Source organism: Scyliorhinus torazame, chromosome 1 (assembly GCF_047496885.1).
Source record: "Scyliorhinus torazame isolate Kashiwa2021f chromosome 1, sScyTor2.1, whole genome shotgun sequence".
Classification (NCBI taxonomy): Eukaryota; Metazoa; Chordata; class Chondrichthyes; order Carcharhiniformes; family Scyliorhinidae; genus Scyliorhinus; species Scyliorhinus torazame.
Genome location: NC_092707.1, coordinates 59,794,562 through 59,818,301, shown reverse-complemented (window position 1 = coordinate 59,818,301; position 23,740 = coordinate 59,794,562). Strand labels below are relative to the sequence as shown.

At 47.3% G+C, this 23,740-nt stretch overlaps 1 protein-coding gene across 1 annotated transcript in view; it reads right to left on the bottom strand.

Annotated features, from left to right (window-relative positions):
* kntc1 (kinetochore associated 1) overlaps window positions 1–23,740 on the bottom strand; it is a 263,597-nt gene that overhangs the window by 85,299 nt on the left and 154,558 nt on the right. The window contains exons 43-47 of the mRNA XM_072495542.1: window positions 16,095–16,204; window positions 15,332–15,536; window positions 12,533–12,622; window positions 11,667–11,838; window positions 2,542–2,600 (exon numbers count right to left, since the gene is read on the bottom strand). Coding sequence (XP_072351643.1) covers window positions 2,542–2,600; window positions 11,667–11,838; window positions 12,533–12,622; window positions 15,332–15,536; window positions 16,095–16,204 — 636 coding nt within the window. The remainder of the gene's footprint in view (window positions 1–2,541; window positions 2,601–11,666; window positions 11,839–12,532; window positions 12,623–15,331; window positions 15,537–16,094; window positions 16,205–23,740) is intronic.

Below are 23,740 nucleotides of genomic sequence, written 5' to 3'. Positions count from 1 at the left end.
TCCACTACCTCCTCCGGTAGTGAGTTCCAGGCACCCACTACCCTCTGCGTAAAAAACTTGCCTCGTACATCTACTCTAAACTTTGCCCCTCTCACCTTAAACCTATGCCCCCTAGTAATTGACCCCTCTACCCTGGGGAAAAGCCTCTGACTATCCACTCTGTCTATGCCCCTCATAATTTTGTATACCTCTATCAGGTCGCCCCTCAACCTCCTTCGTTCCAGTGAGAACAAACCGAGTTTATTCAATCGCTCCTCATAGCTTATGCCCTCCATACCAGGCAACATTCTGGTAAATCTCTTCTGCACCCTCTCTAAAGCCTCCACATCCTTCTGGTAGTGTGGCGACCAGAATTGAACACTATACTCCAAGTGTGGCCTAACTAAGGTTCTATACAGCTGCAACATGACTTGCCAATTCTTATACTCAATGCCCCGGCCAATGAAGGCAAGCATGCCGTATGCCTTCTTGACTACCTTCTCCACCTGTGTAGCCCCTTTCAGTGATCTGTGGACCTGTACTCCTAGATCTCTTTGACTTTCAATACTCTTGAGGGTTCTACCATTCACTGTATATTCCCTACCTGCATTAGCCCTTCCAAAATGCATTACCTCACATTTGTCCAGGTTAAACTCCATCTGCCATCTCTCCGCCCAAGTCTCCAGACAATCTAAATCCTGCTGTATCCTCAGACAGTCCTCATCGCTATCCGCAATTCCACCAACCTTTGTGTCGTCTGCAAACTTACTAATCAGACCAGTTACATTTTCCTCCAAATCATTTATATATACTACAAAGAGCAAAGGTCCCAGCACTGATCCCTGTGGAACACCACTGGTCACAGCCCTCCAATTAGAAAAGCATCCCTCCATTGCTACCCTCTGCCTTCTATGGCCTAGCCAGTTCTGTATCCACCTTGCCAGTTCACCCCTGATCCCGTGTGACTTCACCTTTTGTACTAGTCTACCATGAGGGACCTTGTCAAAGGCCTTACTGAAGTCCATATAGACAACATCTACTGCCCTACCTGCATCAATCATCTTAGTGACCTCCTCGAAAAACTCTATCAAGTTAGTGAGACACGACCTCCCCTTCACAAAACCGTGCTGCCTCTCACTAATACGTCCATTTGCTTCCAAATGGGAGTAGATCCTGTCTCGAAGAATTCTCTCCAGTAATTTCCCTACCACTGAAGTAAGGCTCACCGGCCTGTAGTTCCCGGGATTATCCCTGCCACCCTTCTTAAACAGAGGAACAACATTGGCTATTCTCCAGTCCTCCGGGACATCCCCTGAAGACAGCGAGGATCCAAAGATTTCTGTCAAACAGCGAGGATCCAAAGATTTCTGTCAAATTACTTTTATTGAATCTAATTATGGCCTGTCCCTTTATTGGGACATACCATTGCAGAAAACTGCTTTGAACACACTCAAATTTCACTCTCACATGAACGAGTCTTCTTATCCCAATCTATGAAAGTGAAATTCCTTGTTTAAACCATTCTGGTTTTCATAACATCATGCTTGTCTAATCTCTGCATTATATATTCAGTCATGTCACAGCTGCTACCAGGCATCCAATGTACAGGACTTAGATTTGTCACGTGTACCAAGGTACAGCAAAAAGTATTGTTCTGCATACAGTCCAGGCAGGTCACGCCATACATGAAAACATAGAACATATGATAAATACACAATGTAACTACATACATGAACATATGATAAATACACAAGTCACACCTTTTTTTTCTCTTAGTTCTATCTCTAGTCTTCACTGCCTGCTTACCTCTCATTCTATCCTCTCTCATCATTGAAGCAATTTCACCCTTTATCACAGGGCTAGTTCACTCCCTCTAGCTCTTAACTACAGACATGTTAATCTGGTATATTCAGTTCCCAGTCATGTCTCAGGGATGATTATCATGCCATGCTCTCTTTCCATCTGCAATTCATTCACTTTATACAAACGTACAGTATATAAAGAACAAAGAATATTTCTTTGGGCCACACACCCTAATCTGTCCTCTGCTCTCATGTTTTATTTGCACATTTACTTATTTCTCTGCGAAGTTAATATTATTATTTTAAAAAAATATATTTAAAGTTTTTTGTTGCGTACAGTGCAAAAACACATTTAGATTGCTGCTCTACTCCCTTCATTTTTTTTGCTCAGCATTATTTCTACTACCATTTCCACCGGAGCTCCCTATCACCCCATTTACTAGTTTAGTCATTGTGACTGCCCGATTCAGCCTTTCCATTTGGAACCTGGTGCCAGTCCGGTTCAGGAGGAGTCCATCCCAACAGTACAGATCTTTCTTGCTCCAATGTCCCATGAAATGTTGGTCGATATAGTGGACAGGTTTTCTACCTCATACAGTTTTTAAATGGAGACCACAAAGAAAATAGCAGGGTAGCCAGGTTGCAAATTATGTTATTTCAACTTCCTCCTATAGCCTTAAACAATTCTGTCCCCAGCAACAATTACTATTGTACAATGTTAGAAAGTTGCTTCAAAAGTATCAATAGGCCTTAAACTCACCTTCATCAGTTTAGATATCAAAAGCAATGTCGCAAAAGTCTCCTCACTGAGTTCTGAAGCTGAAAAAAGAACAGTCAAGGCTCTAATTTCATAAGTCCAATATTTTGCAAAATCACTTGAAACCATGAATTGCGTATTAAGACAGAACTGACTTGAATTGGAAGCAACATTTCAGTCTGCTAATGGGATAAAAGCTTGGGAGATACATATGGGCAGCATGGTAACACTGTTGCTTCACAGCTCCAGGATTCCAGCTTAGATTCCCGGCTTGGGTCACTGTCTGTGCAGAGTCTGCATGTTCTCCCCGAGTCTGCGTGGGTTTCCTCCGGGTGCTCCGGTTTCCTCCCAGATGTACAGGTTAGGTGGATTGGCCATGATCAATTGCCCATAGTGTCCAAAAAAATAGGTTAGGCGGGGTTACTGGGATAGGGTGGAGGTGTGAGCTTAAGTGGGGTGCTCTTTCCAAGGGCCGGTGCAGACTCGATGGGCCAAATGGCCTCCTTCTGCACTGTAAATTCTATGAAATTCTATACAGTTAACAGTGAGCAGACTTCAGGAAATACAGGGTAAATTATTTTTTATAAAAATGTATTTTATTACAAACATGTATCAAAACAGGTTACAGCAAGCAAACACCCCAGGAAAATGCTTCCCTACAATCTACTATACAGACTACAGATTTCTCCTCTTTTTCACCCACCCCTCCCCCATGACGAACAGCCCCTCAAACACCGTCACAAACATCCCTCACCTTTCCTCAAACCCCCTGAAGAGCCCCTTAACTCATAATTTATCTTCTCTAATTGCAGGAAGTCTTACAGGTCTCCCAACCAAGCCGCTACCCCTGGTGGCGATGCCGACCGCCACTCCAGCAAAATTCGCCACCGTGCAATCAGAGAGATGAAGGCTAAGACATCGGCCTTCCTCCTCTCCATGAGCTCTGGCTTCTCTGAGACCCCAAATATCGCCACCAAAGGGTCCGGGTCCACCTCCTCCTCCACTATCCTGGCTAAGACTGCCGCCCAGAACCGCCCCAATTTTTCGCAACCTCAAAACAAGTACGCGTGATTCGTTAGCCCCCACCCACACCTAACACACTCATCTGCTACCCCCTGAAAGAACCCACTTATTCTCGCCCAAGTCATATGCATCCTGTGCACCACCTTAAACGGCATCAGGCTCATCCTTGCACATGTACCCTACGCAGTGCCTCACTCCATGCTCCCCAATTGATCTCCCCTCCCAACTCCGCTTCGATCTTCACCACCCGCTCACTTCCCTGCTCCCCCAGCCTCTTGTATATATTCCCAATTCTTCCCTCCCCTTCCACATCCGGGAGAAGCAGTCGCTCCAGCAGGGTGTATCCTGACCTTTCAGACCTCCAGACCTTTCGCACCAAGTCCCTAACCTGCAGATACCTGAACTCACTCCCCCTCAGCAGCTCTACCCTCTCCCTTAGCTCCTCCAGGCTGACGAACCCTTCCACCAAATACAGATCCCTCACATTGACCAGCCCCACTTCCCTCCGCCTCCTGTAAACACTATCCATCCCCCCAGCTCAAGGTAAATTCTAGTGTATTGTGGTCACTGTTTCCTAAGGGTTCCTTCTCCTTAAGGTTCCGAATCAAGCCTGCCTCATTACTCATCACCAAATCCAGAATTGCCTGTTCCCTCGAGGGCTCTACAACAAGCTGCTCCAAAAAACCATCTCGCGGACATTCCACAAACTCCTTTCCTTCGAATTCGCTACAAACCTGATTTTCACAGTCACCAGCATATTGAAGTTGCCTATGATTATTATCATATTGTCTTTTATATGTGCCATTTTCTATCTCCTGATTTACTTTTTCTTTTTTTCCAAAAAAATGTTTTTAATTAGTTAAAGAACAAGACAGCAAAGAACAGAACAGCACAGGTCCCATACCAAGAAAAGCCCCGGAGTGTAGGGGCTCATCCAGTGTGACCTGGCACGGGAGTCACTCCCAGTGTGACCCAGCACAGGAGTCACTCCCAGTGTGACCGACCCAGAACGGGAGTCACTTCCAGTGTGACCGACCCAGCACAGGAGTCACTCCCAGTGTGACCCGGCACGGGAGTCACTCCCAGTGTGACCCGGCACGGGAGTCACTCCCAGTGTGACCCGGCACGGGAGTCACTCCCAGTGTGACCCGGCACGGGAGTCACTCCCAGTGTGACCCGGCACGGGAGTCACTCCCAGTGTAACCCGGCACGGGAGTCACTCCCAGTGTGACCTGGCACGGGAGTCACTCCCAGTGTGACCCGGCACGGGAGACACTCCCAGTGTGACCCGGCACGGGAGTCACTCCCAGTGTGACCCGGCACGGGAGTCACTCCCAGTGTGACCCGGCACGGGAGTCACTCCCAGTGTGACCCGGCAGGGGAGTCACTCCCAGTGTGACCCGGCACGGGAGTCACTCCCAGTGTGACCTGGCACGGGAGTCACTCCCAGTGTGACCCGGCACGGGAGTCACTCCCAGTGTGACCCGGCACGGGAGTCACTCCCAGTGTGACCTGGCACGGGAGTCACTCCCAGTGTGACCCGGCACGGGAGTGTTTGGAGTTTGGGGAGTTGAGGGAATTTGTTGAGTAGAGGAGGTTGGTGCTTTTTCCAATCTTCTCACCCTGTAGCAACTGGTTCTTACAGAGGAAGGAGCGAGATGTCTGGGGCGTATCTGGTGAGTGCTTAAGATCTATTCTATTCCTAAGGTTTAACATAGTACACAAGTTTGTGGTAAGATTAAAGGAAAAGATAAATTAATTAAGGGCGGCACAGTAGTTAGTACTGCTACCTCACAAGCACCAGGGACCCGGATTCAATTCAGGCTCTGGGTGACTGTCTGTGTGCAGTTTATACATTCTCCCTGTGTCTGCGTGGGTTTCCTCCGGGTGTTCCAGTTTCCTCCCACAGTCCAAAGATGTGTAAATCATGTGGATTGGCCATGCTAAATTGCCCTTAGTGTCCAAAGATGTGTAGGTTAGGTTAAAGGGTTATTGGACTAGGGCAGGGGAGTGGGCTTGGGTGACATGTTCTTTCAGAAGGCCAGTACAGACTTGATGAACCAAATGGCTTCCTTCTGTAGTGTAGACTGAATAAAATAATTAAGTTGATAATTAAAACACGCGAGTATGGCAGGACCGATGTTGTGGCATGGTTAGAGCATGTGCAACTTCCTGGATACCAGTGTGTTCCAGGGCAAAAATGTCTGCAGCAAGTGCCTGTGGCTTGAGCTCAAAGCTATGAGCCAGAAGCCAAGCTGCATGTATTGAGAGCAGGTATTGAGACACGACAGGGAGGGCATATGGTCTTCTGATTTGGAAGGTGGTCAGGGAGGGGAGGGCGTGTCTGCAGCTGAGGCAGATAAGGGGACCCAGAGGGCAATTGTCCAATATGTTTGAGGTTATTTCAGCTTGTTCGGATGAGAAAAAGAAAAGCTCTCACGGAAACTGCAGAGAGGCAAGACAATGGAGATGGGGGCAGAGAGCTAGTCCTAGAAGTTAAAGAACAGATGGTTCTAGAAACCCAGGAATGAAAGAGAAAAGTGTCAGGAAGACTGAAGTCAAAGGGACAAAGGACTGGAATCTGATCAAGGTGCTGTTCACTGAAAGTTAAAAAGAAAGCGGCAGGGAGAAGTTCCCACATAAAGACAGAGCTGAAGGGTGCAGACCTGGTGAAGTTGGCTAGCAAGAAGCCAGATAGCTGAAGTAATCCGAAAGTTGATGCCACCTTAACACAGCCTGTGAAGTAGTAATGTTCGGTTGGCATGGCTGGGTACCTGAGATATTGTGTGGAAGCTTGAATGCACATGGCAATTGAAGGCAGAAGAATACTAAGGAGGGACTGAAATCCTTGAAGTGGGTCTTTGGTGAAGGCATCAGAGAGAAAGCGCTGTCTGGAAGAAGATTTGAAGGCATGTTTTTCGAGAGTGGAGTTTGAAAACACTCAGGTGAAAGTCAGGTTCCAGTGAGATCAGTTGGCTCAATGTGGGAAGCATCTGGGGACATTTGATGAGATATCCACAGACATTATATTGATGCAGCTGCCCTTGGTTTCAGACTGTGGTGTGTTTGACCCCAGTTGACCTGTTGGTTTACTTGAACGGTGTACGTACTGAGAACATTATAAAATAAGATATATTTTGCAACTTATGTTTTCCTTAAAGTCTGATTTTCGCCATTGAAGCAGGAAATTAAAGATGGGAAATTTCCCTATGCAGGAAACCTATCTCCTTCAAAAGGTACCCTTCCTGCCATATATCCTTGCGGGGGAGGTAGGGGCAGGATGGAATTGGGCCTGTTGCTTCTAAATGCAGGAAAGTGCAAGGCAGGCTGTTTGGAAGGCCAACCTCTATTCTCCAGAGGCTTGTCCCAATTGCCTTAAAGGTTATTGATCTTACTCCCGCCATCCATGCCCCATGCTATCTTCCATGTCCCTCCCATGCCACCTCCCTGCTGAGCTCCAAGGCACACAAATGGATTCGCTGAGCAGGAGGTCTGTTTCACAGGTGTAAGAGGAGTGTTTGCTTTGATTGTCTGATATCTTTATGAGTTAATCTTTCTTTGAACTCTTTCTTTCAATGTCTAGTATGGTTATTGGGACAAGATTAAGAATTGTGAAATTAGGAAAGACTTTTGTTATTGATACCATAATGACCGTTTGACTGACATTTTTATTGGGTTGTAAGAGCAGCAGTTCTTCTCAAAAACAAACACTCTTTCAGACATGTGCTTTCAGTGCATTTCAACACTTGTCATTGTTATTAAATGGCTAATTGGTTCTCTCATGCATACTGGGAGAGTAGGCATTTCAAAAGGTCTTAAATCTTGACTATGATTCATGAATCCTGATTGGCTGTGTTCCAATTCCACGAAAATTGAGGAGGGGGGGGGGGGGGGGGGGGGCAGCCAGGTGGGCAGTGCAAGGTGTGGGCCTGCTTCCCAGGCCATTACCCCACAACTGCAAATATTACTGGCGCCGGAATTCCCGGAATCAATTTTTAAAAAATCTTGTATGTAGGGTAGAACGAGAGAGGTATTGGAATAGTCATGTCGAGAAATAACAAAGCACAGACAAAGGTTTCATCAGCAGCAGATGAACTGAAGCAGAGACAAGGACAGGTGATATTAAAGAGAGTTGGCACAGGTATGATGAGTCCCTCAGCACAGAAGGAGGCCTATGAATTTCAAACAGCCACATTTTCAGAAGCTCTTTAGACTATAACAGTTCAAATTTAACCAGGTATATACATATGACAGAAGTTAGGGCAGCACGGTAGCACAAGTGGCTAGCACTATGGCTTCACAGCACCAGGGTTCCAGGTTCAATTCCCGGCTGGGTCACTGTCTGTGCTCGGAGTCTGCACGTTCTCCCAGTGTCTGCGTGGGTTTCCTCAGGGTGCTCCGGTTTCCTCCCACAGTCCAAAGATGTGCAGTTTAGGTAGATCGGCCATGATAAATTGCCCTTAGTGACCAAAAAGGTTAGGAGAGGTTACGGGGATAGGGTGGAACTGAGGGCTTAAGTGGGTCGGTGCAGACTCGATGGGCCGAATGGCCTCCTTCTGCACTGTATGTTCTATAACGTTGAAACTCTATATCGATATTCTCTATTCAGGGGAGGAAAAAAAATAAATCAATAAAAATACTGAAATTCAGTTATAATTTGGACTTTTTCAAGCTTTGTGGTGCAGTACCCAACCCTTGCCACTTGATGAGAAGTAAAATAAACTTCTGACCTTTTGTGGGTAAGCAAACTGATCAAAGCAGTAGAGGTATTTATATGTATACCAATAATTGCTCTTATCCACGTGTTCCGGCTGCATTTGGCGTGCCTAGTTCTGGCACAATCACACTTTATTAATTCCGTACATTCTGCCAAAAGTGCAACATCCCCTCAGAGGGTGGTTAGTTAGTAGTTCACATTACCCCTCCTCTCCTTTAAAAAAAACAATAGGGCCCCATCTTTAAATTACGTAGAATGCAAAATCTCTTTAAAAAGTCGTTCCCAACAGCGTTTCAATCCCCTCCCAACCCCAACTCATTCATACACTTTTTGGTTTACTTGCATCAAAAATAAAAACAAATATTGATGTTTATCGAACTCACAAACTTCTGTTGTAATGCCATTACTTGTGAGTTAATGGAGTATGCTTTTAAAAAAATTGACAGCTCTGCACATTATTTAACAAGGTCAAGTTGCAAATTTATAAAACTCCTATACAACGCTCCCATGGCGAGCGTACGGACCAACAACACTAACTCCCGATACTTCCAGCTGCATAGGGGCACCAGACAAGGATGCCCACGGTCTCCACTGCTGTTCACTCTAGCGATCGAACCACTAGCAATCGTGCTCAGAACAGCAAAATGCTGGAGGGGGATTTCAAGGGGTGGCAGAGAGCAGAGTCTCAACCCTATGCAGATGACCTGTTCCTCTACATTTCGGACCCACAAAGCAGCATGGACGGAATCATCGCGCTCCTGAAAGAGCTTGGCGCCTTCTCGGGCTACAAACTCAACATGAGATCTTCCCGGTACACCCACAAGTAGGGGGGGGCAGCACTAACGGGACTGCTGTTTAAACAAGCCCTACACCAATTCCGCTACCTCGGAATCCAAATAGCCCATGACTGGAAAGGGATCCACAAATGGAACCTTACCAGTCCGACGGAGGAAGTAAAAAAGGACCTGCAAAGATGGAACACACTCCCACTCGCCCTCGCGGGGAGAGTCCAGACGATCAAAATGAACGTACTGCCCAGGTACCTCTTCCTACTTGGATCCATTCCGATCTACATCCCCAAGGCCTTTTTCAAAGCACTAGACAAACCATTCATGGCGTTCGTATGGGGGGGGGGGGCAGAAGTGGGCCTCCGCATCGGGACCTCCCTCCGGGCCCTCGCCACGGCGGCACTCCCATCCCCACCCAAAAAAACACTCCAGCAGCCCGGTGGTGATAGCCACCCTCCAATCCTGGAACTAACTACAGCAGCAATTTGGCCTGACCAAAATGTTGGACAAAGTTCCCATCTGCAACAACCATAGGTTCACACCAGCGCTGACTGACGCCACCTTCAAAAGGTGGAGACAGGACGGGGGGGACACTGACAGTCAGGGACCTATACACGGACGGCAGGATCGCAACACTGGACAAACTGACAGAGAAATTCCAGCTAGCCAGGGGGAACGAGCCACGGTATCTACAACTCAAAAACTTCCTACAAAAGGAGACAAGGACGTACCCACAACTGCCACGACAGACATTACTGGAAGAGTTACTGGATGCAAGCATACTAGATAAAGGAAACTGTAGCGACATGTATGGTCAACTGGTAGAAAGGGCCTACACCGCACTGGATAAAACAAGAAATAAATGGGAGGAGGACCTGGGGATTGAAATAGGGTAGGGACTCTGGAGCGAAGCACTGCATAGGGTCAACACCACCTCCACGTGCGCAAGGCTCAACCTGACGCAGCTAAAAGTAGTACATAGAGCCCACTTAACAAGAACCCGTTATGAGTAGGTTCTTCCCGGAGGTGGAGGATAGATGTGAACGGTGCCAAGGAGGCCCAGCCAACCACGCCCACATGTTCTGGTCTTGCCCCAGACTTGCGGAATACTGGACAGCCTTCTTCGAGGCAATGCCCAAAGTGGTGGGGATGAGGGTGGAGCCATGCCCGAAAGTGGCGGTCTTCGGGGATCTATTCCTGGGGAGGAGGGCGGACTCCCTTGCCTTTGCCTCCCTGATCGCCCGCCGTAGAATCGGCTGGTGGTCAGCAGCACCACCCAAAGCTACAGACTGGCTGTCCGACCTCTCGGAATCTCTCCAAATGGAGAAAATCAAATTCACCATCCGAGGGTCAGACGACGGCTTCCACAGAACGTGGGAGCCATTCACCCAATTGTTCCGGGATCTGTTTGTGGCCAACGAACAAGCAGAAGATAGCCAGGTAGCCAAGAATCAGGGGAAAGTAGCCAAAGCATGAGAGGGAAAGATAGCATTCTTTCTGGTTGTATCACAGCTTGGTATGGAGCCTGCTCTACCCAAGACTGCAGGAAACTACAAAAGGTCGTGAATGTAGCCCAGTCCATCACGCAAACCAGCCTCCCATCCACTGACTCTATCTATAATTCCCGCTGCCTCAGAAAGGCAGCCAGCATAATTAAGGACCCCACTCACCCTGGACATACTCTCTTCCACCTCGTTCCGTCAGGAAAAAGAGACCAAAGTTTGAGGTCACGTACCAACCAACTCAAGAACAGCTTCTTCCCTGCTGCCATCAGACTTTTGAATGGACCTACCTCGTATTAAGTTGATCCTTTCTCTACACCTTGCTATAACTGTAACATTATATTCTGCAGTCTCTCCTTCCCTATGTACGGACTGCATTGTTTGTACAGCATGCAAGAAACAATACTTTTCACTGTATACTAATATATGTGACAATAATAAATCAAATTTTAAAAAAGACTGGGAGAGGGAGGGGGTGGACAGCTAAACCCAAGGGGAAAGAAAGGCGAACCACAGGTGGTGGTGGTGGTGGGGGGGGGGGGAGAGAGGGAAGGGACAGGGAACAAGGGAGGAGAACCAGGGATGTGAGGGGGTGGAGGCAGCGAAATGACAGCCGGAAGGAGGGCACGGGATACAATAACAAACTTGGCATCTCCAGGAACAGAGAACAAGGAGAATACAGGCAAAAGACGGGAGGTGAAGCGAGAGGTGAGCGCGAGACGACAACGGCAGCGAGATCTGTCTGGGAGAAGCAAGTGACAACACCAACATCAAATCCATTCGAGTATTGCCCTCTGTAATTGTTTCTCCGGCACCCAAATGTATATTTACCTCCCAGTCTCCACCCCCCCCAAACAAACAGTCGCCTACTTATGTGTTGTAAATAATTTTGCCAGTTGTACAGAGTTGCTGCTGTTGAGCTGGTGCACAATATTCTATTTTCTTTTTTATTATTACTTTTTTTTGGTATGTTTGGGTGTGCCCTTCTCTTCCATATATATATTCTTATTCTGTGTACATAACGGTAAATATATTTTGTTCAAAAACCCAATAAAAAAACATTTATAAAAAAAAAAAGTTGCAAATTTAAGCACTTACATATTATATTCCAAAATCTTTGAGTGGTTTCAAAGAAGAGTAGGTGGAATGGCAATCTGCTCTCAGCCATTGGTGAAAGGTCAATTGAATGTTTCTGGAGATATTGATGTTCCAAGTTTCCAGGTGCTGAAATTCGTTTGTACGAGTGCAAATGTTGCAAAAGACTCAAAGCCTATTCAAACAAGATTTTGTTTTAAATGTATTGGTCCACAAGTTTTGTTAATATTTGGAGCAACATTATGTAATGTAATTAATTCTTGCAAAAGACTTGCACAATTCTAGGCTTCCTGGGTCAACAATATTTAATTTAATTTAATAATCTTTATTGTCACAAGTAGGCTTACATTAACACTGCAATGAAGTTACTGTGAAAATCGCCCAGTCGCCACATTCCGACGCTTGTTCGGGTTAATGGAGGAAGAATTCAGCATGTCCAATTCACCTAACAAGCACACCTTTCAGAACTTGTGGGAGGAAACCGGAGTACCCACAGGAAACCCACGCTCACAGGGAGAACGTGCAGACTCCACACAGAGAGTGACCCAAGCTGGGAATTGAACCTGGGACCCTGGAGCTGTGAAGCAATACTGCTAACCACTGTGCTACCGTGCTGCCCTATTTTTCTACATATAAACAATTTTACTCAAATTGTAAAGTATATTTTAAAAGTTCTTTTGAATCAAAAATTAACCTCCATACATATGACTTCCGCAAAACTTTTGTTCACCCCTTAAAAAAGTTCATTGAAAGCGCTCACTCCTCTACCAAGAGCACCAAGCACCTTTCGCTACACATTAATTGTCACATGAACACAAACATATGCTGTTTGCAGGCAATATTTATCCCCCAGATTAATTTGTTCCTACCTGATCCAAGTTATAATTCACAGCAGCTTCGTTTGTCAATTTTATAATCGTTAAGGCACTTTCAATAATTTCGTAGTTGTATGGATCCATCTGAAGGTTAAGAGAAAAGACATATTAGTATGCAACTAAATATGGAGTAAATTATTCCCTTTAAGATCCTACAAGTTAGGTATTCGGGCAATTCTGTAGCGGCAGCACCGCTGAAGATTTGGGGGCAATTTCGGCAGCACTTCAAGTTGAGGGCAGGGTCGAGGGTGTTGCTGAGAAGAGGGAATCACAGGTTTGAGCCAGGGAGGATGGATGAAAGGTTCCAGGGATGGGAAGATAACGGAGTAAAAGAGGTGAAGGATTTTTTTCTGGAGGATTTGCAAGTTTGGAGGAGCTGGGGGGTGAAGTATGGGCTCCAGCATGAGGAGGGCTTCAGGTATGTGCAAATGTGGAATTTTGCATGAAAGGTTTTCCCGAGCTTCCCAGTGGCACCGTCTTCCTCACTGTTGGAGGCGCTGCTGTCGGTGGTGCAGTTGGAGAGGAGGGCCGTCTCAGTGATCTGCAGCAGGATCATGGAGGAGGAAGGTAGTCCATGGAAGGGATTAAGGTCAAGTGGGATGAAGAGTGGGGATGGGGTTGGATGAAGGATTATGGTGCAAAGTGCTGTGAAGGGTCAATGCCTCGACCTCGTGTGCGAGGCTGGGATTGATTCAGGTAAAAGTAATGTATACAAAGGCAAGGATGAACTGCATGTTTGAAGGGGTGGAGGGTAGTTGCGAGCCAATCATGTCCATATGTTCTGGTCCTGGCCCAAGCTGGAGAAATATTGAGGGTGGTTTTTCAGCACCATGTCCAAGGTTCTTCATATGGAATTGGGGCCAGGTGTCCAGCAAGCCAGATTCGGGCTGTTCGATCTGTCGGAGATGCAGACGGGAGCAGGTGTTTTAGCCTTCGCCTTACTGATTGTTCGCAGGCGGGTTCTGTTGGGGTGGATGTCAGCTTCTCCCCCCAGTGCCTCAGCATGGCTGGGGGGGCCTAAAATGAGTTCCTGTATTTTGTGACGGTGAAATTTACTCTGAGAGGGGCGGATGAGGGGTTCCACCAGAGATGGGGCTTGTTTGTTGTACATTTTGGTGATCTGGGTGCTATCAAAGGGTGGGGGAGGTGCGTATTGTTGTAAAAATGTTAAAACATTGAAAATTTTAATTAAAATATATATTTTTTAAAAAGATAGTATGTTGCGTTTGGACTTCCATGGTTGTTAGAAAAATAGAACCCCATACCCAACACCTCAGTGGACAGTCACCAGATTGAAGAAATCACAGAATATTATTTGGCTTAAAATCTTCAGTTGCTCGTAACACTCATTTACAGTGGGGACCTGGGTTGGATGTAGACACAAGTTAAAGCATTGGGTACAGATGGACATTCCATCATAGAAAGAACATTAAAAAGTCCGAGAGCATACTGTGTACATTTACTAGGATGATGCAAGGATTAGTGAAAGCTCGAACAACACCCACGAAGCGTGACACCACCCAGGACAAAACAGCCCACTTGATTGGCATCTCTTACCAGAAGACAATAAGACATAGGAGCAGAATTAGGCCATTTGGCCCATCAGCTCTGTTCCGCCATTCAATCATAGCTGATATTTTCTCATCCCCATTCTCCTGCCTTCTCCCCATAACCCCTGATCCCCATATTAATCAAGAACCTTTCTATCTCTGTCACAAACATTCTTGCACAAACATTCCCTCCCTGCACCACGAACGCACAATATTTGCAGTGCGTACCATCTGCAAGATGCACTGCAGGGAGTCACCAGCGCTCCTTAGGCAGAACCTTCCAAACCCACAACCACCACCATCTAGGAGGACAAGGGCAGCAGACACATGGGACGACCACCACCTGAAGTTCCCCTCCAAGACACTCACCATCCTCACTTTGGGAAATATATCGCCATTCCTTCACTGTTGCTGGGTCAAAATCTTAGAATTCCCTCCCTAACAGCACTGTGGGTGCACCTACACCACATGGACTGAAGTGATCCAAGAAGATAGTGCATCACCACCATCTCAAAGGCAATTAGGACTGGGCAACAAATGTTGTCTTTGCCAGCAAAACCCACACCCCTTGAATGAAATTTTAAAATGATAGGAAATTGTAGTTCTGAGAACAGATGTACCGATACATACGAGGTTCAAGAGAAGTTTTTAGAATAATAAAGAAATAAGTTTATTCAGGAGTTACTATTTCCTTTGGATGGGACTGCTGTCAGACACGACTCAGCAAATACAGTAACAGAGAGCAAGAAAATACTGGAGAACACAGGACGAACGGCCGAAGCAGAACTGGACGCGCAACAACAATGGCAGCGAAATCCATCCGAGAAGCAATAACAACACCAAATCCATTTTCGTATTGCCCTCTCTGTATTGGACAGAACTACTGTAATTGTTTCTCCGGCACCCAAATGTATATATACCTCCCCAGTTACCCCCATCCCCCACAAACATGTGCCTACTTATTTGTGAAACGTAATATTGCGAACTGTACAGAGTTGCTGTTTTTGTGGTGTACAATATCCAACCAGTTTTTAAAATATATATATATTTCAATCTGTGTACATAACTGTAAATATACTATGTTCAAAAACCCAATAAAATACATTTATTAAAAAAAAGAATATCTAAATACAGTCAGTTTGCCATTCCTGCTGAATCATCGACAAAACCATTTTTTCTCAATTACTGCTTTAAAAGTAGGGCATAGATGCTGGATTAAATTAGTTTAAAAGGAGACTATTACCTTGTGTAAAGTACCACTCAAACTAATGACCAGGTCAGTTTTACTTTTTAATAAAGGCATGACTTCAATCGCTCTTTCCAAAAGTTCAGCAGGAGATTGTTTGACGTCAGCTGGCTCTCCTTCACCATGATGGCCATTTGTATCTCGTAAAAGCAATGTCTCAATATACAATTTTAGTGCAACATCACTGTTCAGTCCAAAAGCACTGAAAGAAAAACATTAGGGCACTCAACAATTCACCAAGTTTCAAACTAAGTAATCACATAATTCAGTTAATAGTTAAAAGATGAGCACTAAAGATTTCAAACTAGGCCAATCACCAAATATAAATATTAGCAATAAACCGATTCAATTCTAAACAATAGAAGGTCATTGTCAGCCATCCTTCGAGTAGGGGATGGCATCTACTCAGGTTTGTAAGTTTAAGCCATGGGTCTTGTGACTGAACAGGCAATTCTTGACCCGCATGAAGCAGGACTTGCCACCAAGTAGTGGGAACCAGAGTACATGATTAGCTTGCTGTTCTTTCCTTCTTTGCTGTCGCTCTGTCTCATCTTTAGGAAGTTGGACTCAGCGGATGCAGCTTTATGGATAAGTTGTTGACACTCTGAGCAAGCTCCTCACAATCATTACGTTCAATGCAGCCACACTGCAACCTCTTTTCAAGGATGACAATGCCATTGGTCACTGCAGCAAAGAACATTCTGAACAGCTCTTTATTCTTTTGATCTGTATTTTAAACTGCTTTATTAATCTTAATTACCTGCAATACTGCATTATTAGCTCAGGGTTCACATTTGGATTTTGCACCAAAATAAGGGCACATTCCTTTCTTTTTGCCGGATTATCCCGAAGTGTTGACTGAAATGAGATCTAAAAAAAAAAAACCACAAATTAAGTTAATAAAGCGCAAAAAATCTTTTGTAAAAGCTGAGGAAGTTACTGAAAATTTGATGAGTAAAACAAACTAGTGTGTATTTAAATAGCAATTACATATTTACACTATCGCTGCAGTTTCAGGGAAGAGTGAAACAGCTTAAATTTAGAGTTGGGAGTCAAACATGATAGAGACACCAGCCACACTTCACATGCTTAAAATCCTGATTTACACTGAAGTTTAACATTCATAATAAGAGGAAACTGCTTGCGACGGACAAATTTTTACTATCTTCCTGGGATATGGGAACGGAATGCTAGACTGAATTTATTTCCATCTCTAATTTCCCCAAGTACTGGAAAGGGTAACTTCATTGAAGCACTGCAGTTCTTTTGTAATACTCCCAAAAGAGGGACAGACCTGAAATTCCAGGAGTTTGACATAGCAGGGATAAATCAGGATGGTGCCCGATTTGGGGAAACATTTAGAAGTGATGGCAGACAGGGCAGGTGTTGCTATTAGAAGTTTGTATCTATTTTATCAAATCTCTTGTTTTAAAGACTGCAAATCGATCACCCCTCAACCATCTAAACTCAAGGAAATTCAACCCAAGGCATTGTATCTGGTTCTCACTTTAACCCTTTAAAACTGGATATCATTATGGGGAATCTGTGCTGTACCCACTTTCAAAATCCAATCATCTTTCCCAAGATGCATCCAAAGCTGAAATTCTCTAAATTGGGTCCAAACGAGAACATAAGAAGTAGCAGCAGGCGCTCTTCAAGCCTGCTCCACTATTCAAGAAGATTGTGGCTGATTGCCTGTTTCCACATCATTGTGCACAATCTCAGCATCCCTTGTTTTGTTTTTTTCTAATCAACATTTTATTGAGGTACTTTTGGTATAGCAACAACAACCAAATAAACAATATACATGAAACCATAAACATAGTGCAAAAGCCATTTACCTCTCGTACAGGTCCCTCCCTTATTGACCCCCTACTCTAATCTAAACTACCCCCCCCCCCGCATTAATTTCCCGCAAAGAAGTCGATGAACGGTTGCCACCTCCGGGTGAACCCTAACGGTGACCCTCTCAAGGCGAACTTGATTTTCTCCAAACAGAGAAAGCTAGCCATGTCCGATTGCCAGGTCTCCGACTTCGGGGGCTTTGAGTCCCTACATTCTAATAGTATCCGTCTCCGGGCTACCAGTGAAGCAAAGGCCAGAACGTCCACCTCTTTCTCGTCCTGGATTCCCGGGTCTTCTGACACCCCGAAAATCGCCACCTCTCGACTCAGCGCCACCCTTGTTTTTAACACCGTGGACATGAAGTCCGCAACCCCAGCCAAAATCCCCTAAGCTTCGGACATGTTCAAAACATGTGGACATGGTTCGCCGGTCCTTCCGCACATTTTGCACACCTGTCCTCCACCCCAAAGAATCTGCTCATCCAGGCCACCTTCACGTGACCCCGTGAACAACATTAAATTGTATCAGGCTGAGCCTGGCACATGTTGCGGACGTGTTGACTCTACTCAACACGTCTGCCCATAGACCATCCTCTATCTCACCTCCCAGCTCCTCCTCCCACTTGCGCTTCAGCTCCTCGGTCTGCAACTCCTCCGACCCCATTAGCTCCTTATAAATGTCCGAGACGCTCCCTTCTCCTACCCACCCTCTGGAGACTACCCTGTCCTGAATCCCCCTTAGCGGTAGGAGCGGGAAGGTTGACACCTGTTTACGAAGGAAGTCCCGCACCCGCAGATACCTGAATTTGTTTCCCCTCACCAACCCAAACTTTTCCTCCAACGCCTTCTTACTCAGAAAGCTCCCCTCTATGAACATATCCCCCATCCTCTCAATCCCCGCTCTCCGCCATAACCGGAACCCCCAGTCCATACTCCCTGGGGCAAACCGGTGATTATCACAGATTGGGGCCCAGACCGATGCTCCCTCTGCTCCCACATGCCGCCTCCACTGGCCCTAAACTCTCAGGGCCGCCACCACCACTGGACTGGAATACCGTGCCGACGGGAACGCAGAGGCGCAGTTACCAACGCCCCCAAACCGGTGCCCTTACATGAAGCCACCTCCATACGCACCCATGCCGACCCCTCCCCAACCACCCACTTCCTGATCATGGCTATATTAGCCGCCCAGTAATAGTTGCTAAAATTTGGCAGTGCCAGCCCGCCCTCTCTACGACTCCGCTCAAGCATTACCTTCCTTACTCCCGCCCAGCCGAAGCACGTGATCACTCGGCTAACCCGCTTAAAAAAGGACCAGAATAAAGATGGGGAGACACTTAAATACAAATAGGAATCTCAGGCGGACAGTCATCTTCACCATCTGCACCCTCCCAGCCAGAGACAACGGAAGCGCGTCCCATCTCCGAAAATCGTCCTTCATTTGGTCCACCAGCCGGGCCAGGTTCAATTTATGCAGCCGGTCCCATTCCGGCAGCACATGGTTGCCTAGGTACCTGAAGCTTCCCTCTGCTAACCTAAATGGCAGCTCTCCCAGTCGCCTCTCCTGTCCCCTCGCCTGGACCACAAACATCTCACTCACTTTGTCCCATATTAAGCTTATACCCCGAAAACCGGCCAAATTCCCCGAGAGTCCTCATGATTTCTTTCATCCCCACTATCGGGTCGGAAACATACAGACCATTGGGTTCGGAAACATTTTGCATAGAGCGAAACCCTGTGCTCTTCCCCCCCCCCCCCCCCGCCCCCGGACTAATCCTCTCCAGCCCCTCGAGGCTCTCAGCGCAATTGCCAACGTTCTATAGCCAGCGCAAACAACAGTGGGGAGAGGGGGCATCCCTGTCTTGTCCCACGGTGCAGTCTAAAATAGTCCGATGTTGTCCTACTCGTCCGTACACTTGCCACAGGAGCCCGATACAGTAACCTGACCAGGTCAATAAAGTCCCGCCCGAATCCGAACTGTCCCATTATATCCCGCAGATAATCCCATTCTACCTGATCAAAAGCCTTTTCTGCATCCATTGCGATCACTACCTCCACCTCCCTACTTTCCGTGGGCATCATGATCACATTTAACAGCCTTCTTACATTGGCCACTAACTGCCTGCCCTTGACAAACCCCATCTGGTCTTCCCCAATGACGTCCGGAACACAATCCTCGATCCTGGAGGACAGGATTTTGGCCAGCAACATGGCAACTACATTCAACAGGGGGTCTGTAGGACCCACACAGCTCTGGGTTCTTGTCCCGCTTAAGAATCAGCAAAATCGTTGCCTGTGACATCGTTGGGGGCAACACCCCTCTTTCCCTTGCCTCATTGAACATCCTCAACAACACCGGCCCCAATATCCCCGAATAAGTTTTATAAAACTCCTCTGGGTACCTGTCCGCACCCGGGGCCTTACCCACCTGCATGGCCTTCAAGCCCTCCACTATCTCTTCCAGCCCGATTGGGGCCCCCAGCCCTTCTACCCGCTCCCCGTCCACCTTTGGGAAATTCAGCCCTTCCAATAAGTGCCTCATCCCCTCCGGGCCCGTAGGGGGTCCCGACCTGTACAGCCTGCTGTAGAAATCCCTAAACTGTAGCCATGTAAAATGGCTGACTCCCAAATAGAATGGCCAAATTCCGATCTAAAATGGCGAACGGAAGTGGCTGATGGGAAAATCAGCCAACAGGACTCAGACAGCTGCAGGTAAAACAGTGTATTCGCCTCTGGGGAAGTCAGTCCAGACCGCTACCTGCAGCCATCAACATCACAACAACCCAGCCATCTGCATATTAATCAGCCATCCCCAGGAACAATTGCTACACATTAGCAACATAAAGCCGACCCAGACCTTTTGGCGCCAGCAGGAGCTGACAAAAGAGAGGTAAACGACCACCCCTCGATCAAGGAATTGAGCCAAGTGATTGGGACCAAGTCCAATCACTTGGAACCAGGTACAAGATCCGCCCCGAGCAGCGGGAAGCCCCTGAGGACTATAAGAATAGGGGCCAAGTTCAACTCAACCCTTCTTCTCCTCTCCGCACCCTTCGCGACCCTTGCTGAAAGAAAACGTAAGTTTTACTCCAACGATCGCTACCAGATAGACACTCCTGACTATCGACCTGTACCAGCTTTTGAATCCCGCAGGCTCAGAACCCATTCGAAAGACCATTTGTTTCCCTGACCTGGTGGGCCATTTCCAAAGTTAAGTATTGGCCTGTTAGTGGTAGGTAGTAGTTTAGAAGTAGAATTATTGTATAAGTATTTTTTTTTTTTTTTTTTTTTTATAAATGATTTATTGAAATTTTTTTCCCAAACAACAATTTTTCCCCTCTTACAAAGCAAACGCAACAATAACAATACAGAAATTTTAAACAATACACAAGTAACAAAACCCCTTTATCTTTGACCTAAACTAAACCCCCCCTCCCCCCCCCCTCCCCCTGGGTTGCTGCTGCTGGTCATCTGTCTTCCCTCTAACGTTCCCCTAGGTAGTCGAGAAATGGCTGCCACCGCCTGGTGAACCCTTGAGCCGATCCTCTCAGGGCAAACTTTATCTGCTCCAGTTTAATGAACCCCGCCATATCATTTACCCAGGCCTCCAGTCCGGGGGGTTTCGCCTCCTTCCACATGAGTAGGATCCTGCGCCGGGCTACTAGGGACGCAAAGGCCACAACGTCGGCCTCTTTCGCCTCCTGCACTCCCGGCTCTTCCGCAACTCCAAATAGAGCTAACCCCCAGCCTGGTTTGACCCGGGCCTTCACCACCCGCGAAATCACTCCCGTCACTCCCTTCCAATACCCTTCCAGTGCCGGGCATGCCCAAAACATATGTGCGTGGTTTGCCGGGCTCCCGCCACACCTCCCACATTTGTCCTCCACTCCAAAGAACCTGCTCAATCTTGCTCCCGTTATGTGTGCTCTATGTAGCACCTTAAATTGAATCAGGCTAAGCCTGGCGCATGAGGAAGAGGAATTTACCCTGCTTAGGGCATCAGCCCACATACCCTCCTCTATCTCCTCCCCTAGTTCTTCTTCCCACTTTCCTTTTAGTTCGCCCACCGACTCCTCCCCCTCTTCCCTCATCTCTCGGTAAATCTCTGACACCTTGCCCTCTCCGACCCACACCCCTGAAAGCACCCTGTCCTGTATCCCCTGTGTCGGGAGCAATGGAAATTCCCTCACCTGTTGTCTAGTAAATGCCCTCACCTGCATATATCTCAAGAAATTTCCCCGGGGCAACTTATACTTTTCCTCCAATGCTCCCAAGCTCGCAAAAGTCCCATCTATAAATAAATCTCCCACCCTCCTAATTCCCAACTGGAACCAGCTCTGAAATCCTCCATCCATTCTTCCTGGGGCGAACCTATGGTTGTTCCTGATTGGGGATCCCACCAGAGCTCCCCGCACCCCTCTCTGTCGCCTCCACTGTCCCCAGATATTTAATGTTGCCGCCACCACCGGGTTCGTGGTAAACTTTTTAGGTGAGATCGGTAGCGGCGCCGTCACCAGCGCCTCTAAACTCGTCCCTTTACAGGACTTTCTCTCCAGTCTTTCCCACGCCGCTCCCTCACCCTCCATCATCCATTTACGTATCATTGCCACATTGGCGGCCCAATAGTAATCGCCCAAGTTCGGTAGTGCCAATCCTCCTCTGTCCCTACTACGCTGAAGGAACCCCCTCCTTACTCTCGGAACTTTCCCTGCCCACACGAAGCTCGTGATGCTCCTGTCTATTTTATTAAAAAAGGTCTTAGTGATTAGGATAGGGAGACATTGAAATACAAATAAGAACCTCGGGAGGACCATCATCTTAATTGCTTGCACCCTGCCGGCCAGCGATAGAGGCTGCATGTCCCACCTCTTGAAGTCCTCCTCCATTTGTTCTACCAACCGTGTCAGATTAAGTCTGTGCAAGGTTCCCCAGCTCCTAGCGATCTGAATCCCCAGGTATCGGAAGTTTCTTTCCACTTTCCTTAGAGGCAAGCCTTCTATCTCTCTACTCTGGTCCCCTGGATGTATCACAAATAATTCACTCTTCCCCATGTTTAGCCTATACCCCGAGAAATCCCCGAACCCCCTCAAAATTCGCATAACCTCTATCATCCCCCCCGCTGGGTCCGACACGTATAACAATAGGTCATCCGCATATAACGAGACTCGGTGTTCTTCTCCCCCTCTAATCACCCCTCTCCATTTCCTGGAGTCTCTCAACGCCATGGCCAGAGGTTCAATTGCCAACGCGAACAACAATGGAGACAGCGGGCATCCCTGTCTTGTTCCCCTATATAGTCGGAAATACTCCGATCTATGTCGACCTGTAACTACGCTTGCCGTTGGAGTCCCATAAAGAAGTCTAACCCAGCTAATAAACCCGTTCCCAAACCCAAACCTCCTTAACACTTCCCATAAATACTCCCACTCCACCCTATCAAATGCCTTCTCTGCGTCCATTGCCGCCACTATCTCTGCCTCCCCCTCCACTGGGGGCATCATTATCACCCCTAATAGTCGTCGCACGTTAACATTCAGTTGTCTCCCTTTTACGAACCCTGTCTGGTCTTCGTGCACCACCCCCGGGACACAGTCCTCTATCCTCGATGCCAGTACCTTTGCCAACAATTTGGCGTCCACGTTCAACAATGAAATGGGTCTATAGGACCCGCACTGCAACGGATCTTTATCCCTCTTCAAAATTAACGATATCGTCGCCTCCGACATCGTCGGGGGTAGAGTCCCCCCTTTCCTGGCCTCATTGAACGTCCTCACCATCAACGGGGCCAACAAGTCCACATATTTTCTGTAATACTCCACCGGGAACCCGTCTGGTCCTGGGGCCTTCCCTGCTTGCATGCTTCCCAGTCCCTTAATAACCTCGTCCACCCCAATCGGTGCCCCCAGGCCTACCACCCCCCGCTCCTCCACTTTCGGGAACCTCAATTGGTCCAGGAACTGCCGCATCCCCTCCTCTCCCTCTGGGGGTTGAGACCTATACAGTTCCTCATAGAAGGTCTTGAACACCTCATTTATCTTTCCTGCCCTTCGCACCGTGTCTCCCCTTTCGTCTCTAATTCCTCCTATTTCCCTCGCTGCTGCCCTCTTTCGCAATTGATGAGCCAACAGGCGACTCGCCTTTTCCCCATATTCATACCTCCTCCCCTGTGCCTTCCTCCACAGTACCTCCGCCTTTCTGGTGGTCAGAAGGTCAAATTCCGTCTGGAGTCGTCTCCTCTCCCTGTACAATTCCTCCTCCGGGGTCTCTGCAAATTCCCTATCCACCCTTAAAATCTCCCCCAGTAATCTTTCCCTTTCCTTGGCCTCTGTTTTCCTTTTGTGGGCCCCAATGGAGATCAGCTCTCCTCTGACCACCGCTTTTAGTGCTTCCCATACCACTCCCACCGGGACCTCGCCGTCGTCATTGACCTCCAGGTATCTCTCAATACACCCCCGCACTCTTGCACACACTCCCTCATCCGCCATCAGTCCCACATCTAATCGCCAGAGTGTTCTCTGCTCCCTTTCCTCTCCTAATTCCAGGTCCACCCAATGTGGGGCAT